Source organism: Hordeum vulgare, chromosome 6H (assembly GCF_904849725.1).
Source record: "Hordeum vulgare subsp. vulgare chromosome 6H, MorexV3_pseudomolecules_assembly, whole genome shotgun sequence".
NCBI classification, from domain to species: domain Eukaryota; kingdom Viridiplantae; phylum Streptophyta; class Magnoliopsida; order Poales; family Poaceae; genus Hordeum; species Hordeum vulgare.
Window position 1 is genome coordinate 533,292,763 of NC_058523.1, and position 5,574 is coordinate 533,298,336.

The window sequence follows — 5,574 nt, forward strand, 5'->3', positions numbered from 1 at the left end:
AACATGTTGTTCGATGTGTATGAAGATCTTATGTTTGACAAGATTGATGTGTAACAAGTAGAATATTTATATTTCATTTCGACACACCAACAATTATACTATACATGATGACAATAACAGTACTTTCACAATGTCAGTTCAATATAAGAAATGGCGCATAGTGGCATGTGAAGCAGGTTATGCAATTTTCCCCGTTGCAACGCATAGACACATTTACTAGTCCTTTTAATTCTGCTTCTGATGTTGATATGATACATCATGTAATAAGCAGCTTTAACGATCCTTGCACTTAGTGAGGTCGGATCATGTACTACTCACCCAGCCTACCGAGCAACAAGTGACAGATTGAAAAGTTACATGTTCATGTTCAAGATCACAGAAGCCTAAACCCCCAAAGTTGCAAAGGTTTGCTCGAATTGCATTGAGCACTTGGTTTACAATTGGGACGCAGTTAAACTAAGCTTGCGATAATGTGAGCTTGAGTGAACAGTAAAATCAGAAAGAAAGAAAATAAAAAAATCCTGATTTTCTTAGCAAATATTGACAACTGTTTTGATTGCTTGCAAAGTTTCAACATGGTATGACATTCGTGCAAAACATGGCATCTCTTCCACAAATGCCATTTCATGATGAAACTTTGCAAGCAATGGAAGTATTTGTCAATGTTTGCTAAAACAAAAATCTGTAAAATAATATATTTTATTTTTGATTTTGCTGTTCACTCGACACATTCGTGCTATTTCACGCTAGGGTAAAAAGCCTCGCACCACAGCTAGGTTTCCCACTATTTCAAAACAGCAAGAGTAATTCTAACATCCCTGATATTAGCCAACAGTTACGTCTATATCAGTTCAACCATCCAGCAAAACAAGAGATACAAATCAATTCAAGACTTGGGACCATAAACTGCGACTCTCAGCGGCTCCATGGTGTGCATAAAGCTACAGGGAGTGAATGAATGTACATGAAGGAAATGAGAGCCATGAGAATTTTTGGATAAAATTTTGCGGGCATACAGGCCATCTTCAGGTTACGACCCCGGATTTTTCACCTCTGGGCTGCTTTGGTTGGGTCATACGTTGCAGGATAAGGAGCTGGCGGTGCTTGCCCCGCATTGGCAGCCCCGCTGCTTGCCTGAACCGGTGCAGCAGGATATCCCGTGCTACCAGCCGCACCGTACGCGCTCGTGGCATCAGTAGCCGCGCCACTGGCTACTGGGTGCTGAGGTGCAGCGTACGTGCCAGGATAGTTGGGTTGCGCATAACCTGCAACTGGATAGCCAGAATAGCTAGCATACGCATTAGCCTGCAGCTGGTAAGCGGTGGCAGAATCATAAGCTGTTGGGTAAGCGTATGCCCCTTGGGGAGGTCCTTGTTGATATGCTCCAGCTTGGGGAGGTCCTTGTTGGTATGATCCAGCTTGGGGGTGTCCTTGCTGGTATGCCGCGGCTTGGGGGTGTCCTCCTTGCTGGTATGCCGCGGCTTGGGGGGTTCCTTGCTGGTATGCCGCGGCTTGAGGGGTTCCTTGCTGGTATGCCGCGGCTTGGGGGGTTCCTTGCTGGTATGCCGCGGCTTGGGAAGTTCCTTGCTGGTATGCCGCGGCTTGGGAAGTTCCTTGCTGGTATGCCGTGGCTTGGGAAGTTCCTTGCTGGTATGCCGCGGCTTGGGGGATTCCTTGCTGGTATGCCGCGGCTTGGGAAGTTCCTTGCTGATATGCGGAGGGGTGATTGGTATATGCACTTGCATATGGATTTGTGGCTGCTGAAGCCGCTGCAGCTTGTGCTGTCCCAGGCTGTGGAGGTGTAACCTGTGCTGCTGCTTGTTCAAAAATCAGATGCAATTCAAGCATTAGTGTCATTAAAGTGTGTGCAGATATATGTACAAGCCAGTCATAAACACCAGTAGAAAAAAGCATATAAAGTAGGATTATGTTGCAATCCTGGGCCTGGCGCCTACAGATTTGTTTTCCATACATGTATGTACCATAATTTCTCATGACATTAGCTGCAAAGTTTAGAGCTGTTTAATGAACCTATTCATAAGCTTCATGTTCTAGTGTCATGAAATCTGCAGGTAAGATAAGCTGTAAACTATATTTGACAGATGTTTCATCAAATAAGTCTAACAACAGAACAGCTACCTTGAGCACATAATAAGTTATTAAAAAGTAAGTTCACCATTTCTTTTGCAGAAGCTGGAGTTTAAACTAAACAAACAATTGCTGCGGGGTGTAAGTTTCAGGATAACACATCTACTTTGACATGAGTAACACAGGACATATGCACCTAGACATGACACTATACCAGTCTGCAATTTCTGTCAGAAATGACAAATTTGGTGAAGCGTAGGGGCACAGGAATGCCTCAAGAGACCCAGGCTAATTCCACCTTATGAGTTGTGACCCTCTACATAGACAGCACAACCTGGTTTCACCCATATTTAGATCAACAGAAGGAGGAGAAGTCAAATACCATGTGCTCGGTTTGCAGCATTTGCCAAATCAGCTCGTAACTTGTCCGCCTCTTTAGTCATGGTTATCAAGTTCATTTCCATGGTCCGCATCTGCTCAACTTGCTTGATGTTTGTGTTTTTCTCATACTCGAAGGCAGATCTTTTGCACGAGGAGCCAAAAATCTTATTAATAAATACCAATACAATCCCAAAGCTCAGGTTGACATGAAAAATGTTTTAGAAGGGACATTATCACAAACCTTAGACCGTGATGCTCTTTCCGTAGACCATCTAGCTCCGCAACCAATTCAGCAAGGTTACTATTGTCACCAGAGTACTTCTGTAGTTCTTTAGTCGCAGCCTCTACATCATTAGTAAGCCTCTGCCTTTCAGCAATAAGTCGCTTTGCCTCCATATGCACTTGGTGAAGTTCCTTCATCACTGCCTCACCAGCCCGTATGTCCGCCTCCATTAATCTGATTCTCTCCACCAAATCTCTCATGTGCATATCAGTCTCTACCTGGACATCACCTAGGTGGGTGCGAATCATTTGCATTTCTGTCTCAGTGCCAATAATATCCTTTCTCAAGGCCGCATGGCTATCTGCCAATCGCTGATTTTCTCTGATAAGTTTTTCTGCCTCTGCGGTCTGCACGGCAAGCTTGTTTTCCAGGATCTCCAGTATGGTGGCAGGAGAAGGCTCCAAAGGTTGGCGACCAGAGAGGCCGGCTCCAGAGAATGCACCATGGCGCATTAGTCCATCTAGGTGTCCACGATGAGCCATTATCCTAAAATAGGAATTCTTGTCAAAAAGGGGCCCAGTAATAATTAGCAATTTTAAGTAGGTGATGTTGATTTCAAAGTTGACTAGTTTGCTTTTCTCTGTTCAAGAATTGTTCCAAGAGGTCGCTTTCCAATAGAAGGAACAAATCTTATGTTTAAGTCGGAAGAACCAATAGGGGGGAGTGTGATAGTGGGCCAAGTGCAGATACGAAAACGTCATGCACATTACCAAGGGTAGAGCGCAAGCACAAAAAGCAATCTTCAACACCTACAAGCTTGAACCCCTTTCACACAGACATCATGTTTCCTCAAAAGAAAAGAAAAACCCATCTAAACCTAGGCCCAGCTTAAGGCTAAAATGCACCAATACGGATATGTGTATCAGTATCGGGTCGATACGGATACGTAAATTTGGCATTTTGGAAAAGCACCAATACAGGGATACGTTTTACTATTTTTAATTCACAAAAAAAATGTATAGAAGCTAGGAACAGCAGCTTACCTTCGTGTTTGCTCTACTGTTGATGCCGAAGCAGTTCCAAGCCCCTCCAATTGACAATGTAGATGCCCTGTTCAACCTCGAAGTTCCAAAGGAGTAGAGTTAAACTTTTAGTAAGTGTAAAATGAATATGGAGCATCAAATCACTAGTTAGTTTTACATCTATCCTGGCATAACAAAAAAGGTAGAACCTGAAGATCAATCAGCTAACATGCAAAAGGAGAAACAATAACTTTAAACAGTGATATTTTAGGTCTGACAGTTAAAATCAACCACACAGCATAACAGTACCACTATATTCCCAATCATAAACACGATTTGGTGCATCTATCATGCCAACAATACCGCTACTACTAATGTGTTAACCAATTTCGGCCAGTATAACCAAGACAAAGCTCCTGCTCTCTGAAATTGCATGTTCCTGCTAAGCTAAGATTTCAGGTCAAGACGGTGCAGGTAAAACAACTTAACATTTTCCTTTTCATATATCGTCAATCATTGCATGTTTCGCTGCTAACATGTTTAAACCAAAACATTTGCTCATCTGAAACAAAAAACCCGCAATTTGTAAAATTTGCCCTTACAAGCATTATCACAAACAGCTATCAAGCAAAATCCTTTCACATGCACTGGAAAAATCATGCAGCAAGTAATTATCATTATACTCGCACGATATCAAATCTACATCAAGTATTCATCCAACAACAAAAAATTAGGAAAAAAATTGAACAGTGGAAGCAAAAGGAAGGAGGGAGGGGGATGAGAGAAGAGGGAGGAAGGGCGAAGGAGTGGCGGCTACCTGCCTATGGACTGGTCGCCGGCGTAGCTCCGGGCGGGAGCGCCTGCTCCAGGGAGGGAGGCGCCGCTGGTGGGAGCGGCTGCTTGACGGAGGGATGCGCTGCTGGGATATTGTACCGCAGGCGGGGCAGCGGAGGCTCCGGCCGGCTGGGCGCGCCGCGGCGGCGGGCCGGCAGTGGTGGCGGCGGCTAGGAACCCTAGCTGTCGCGCTCGGGAGGGAGGCTCGCTTTTTTTCTAGGGTGGGGGGCTCGCTTGAGGGAATAGTGCTGCAATCTCCGAAAAGTGCACGCGGCGGCCGAGCTGCTGGATGAAGTTTTTTTTTTCAGCGAAAATACTATTTCCGCATTAAAAAACTGAAAAAAAATATGCACGCATACATGTACTTGTAGTGTACAAGTATAGAAATTCATGAACAAATATGTTCTCATATGTGATGTGCAGAAAAAAAATACATATACATATCAGATAAGGGCGGGTTTGGCTAGCAGCCAGAAACCCTAGCCGCCAGCCCGCCATCAAGAGAGCCAACTTTCCGTCCTTGTTTTCCGTCGGCTCTCCTCCGTCGCCGACCTCTTGGTCGTTGATCGTTAGGGGAGTCGTCGGATCCCGTGCGTGCGAATCATTTTTTGCTTTAGGTTTTTGAGTCTAGTAGCTTAGTTTTGGGTCGTCCGTCGTCATGGCTTAGACGGTGACGGCGACGGCGATGCTGAATAAAGAAGAGTTGGATCCTTTCTCGGCAAGACGAACGTCTTCATGGTCGGTGATGGATCTAGAAACTAGTATGTTCAAGCGGGGATATCATGGCGGCGACGACATCCTTATGATGGACTTGTGTCATCGGGCTCCGTTGTTGCGACAGCGTCTGCTCGAGCATCAACGCGGAGTTTGAGAGGTAGTCCAGGAGCGGATGCAGATTGTGGTCTGCATCGATGATATCTGGAAGGGGGAACATGTGCTGGGTTCGTGGTTGATGATGCCAGATATGGTTTCCTCCTTCACCGTCTTAGTCATGGTGGGCTGCCGGATCTGGAGCTTGATGGCTTA

At 45.2% G+C, this 5,574-nt stretch overlaps 1 protein-coding gene across 5 annotated transcripts; it reads right to left on the reverse strand.

Annotated features, from left to right (window-relative positions):
• Nucleotides 1-804: 804 nt before the first annotated feature.
• LOC123401233 (pollen-specific leucine-rich repeat extensin-like protein 1) lies at nucleotides 805-4,818 on the reverse strand. Of its 5 annotated transcripts, none has more exons than XM_045094976.1 (5): nucleotides 4,532-4,818; nucleotides 3,736-3,802; nucleotides 2,711-3,238; nucleotides 2,471-2,610; nucleotides 805-1,814 (listed from the first exon to the last, which is right to left on the reverse strand). In XM_045094976.1, exons 3-5 carry the CDS (start codon nucleotides 3,232-3,234, stop codon nucleotides 1,048-1,050), a joined length of 1,431 nt encoding a protein of 476 aa, XP_044950911.1. In that variant the 5' UTR covers nucleotides 3,235-3,238; nucleotides 3,736-3,802; nucleotides 4,532-4,818; the 3' UTR covers nucleotides 805-1,047. The 5 variants fall into 5 exon arrangements, with proteins under 5 accessions (XP_044950911.1, XP_044950913.1, XP_044950912.1 ...); XM_045094978.1 differs by having other exon boundaries at nucleotides 4,536-4,784; XM_045094977.1 differs by having other exon boundaries at nucleotides 3,736-3,811; nucleotides 4,532-4,782.
• Between the last annotated feature and the right edge of the window lie 756 nt (nucleotides 4,819-5,574).

Coding starts and splice junctions, on each gene's coding strand:
- LOC123401233 (XM_045094976.1), bottom strand. CDS start 3,234: ATGGCTCATCGTGGACACCTAGATGGACTAATGCGCCATGGTGCATTC. Junction 2,611..2,710: donor AAAGAGCATCACGGTCTAAG/GTTTGTGATAAT, acceptor CTCGTGCAAAAG/ATCTGCCTTCGAGTATGAGA. Junction 1,815..2,470: donor TGCTGCAAACCGAGCACATG/GTATTTGACTTC, acceptor TTGAACAAGCAG/CAGCACAGGTTACACCTCCA.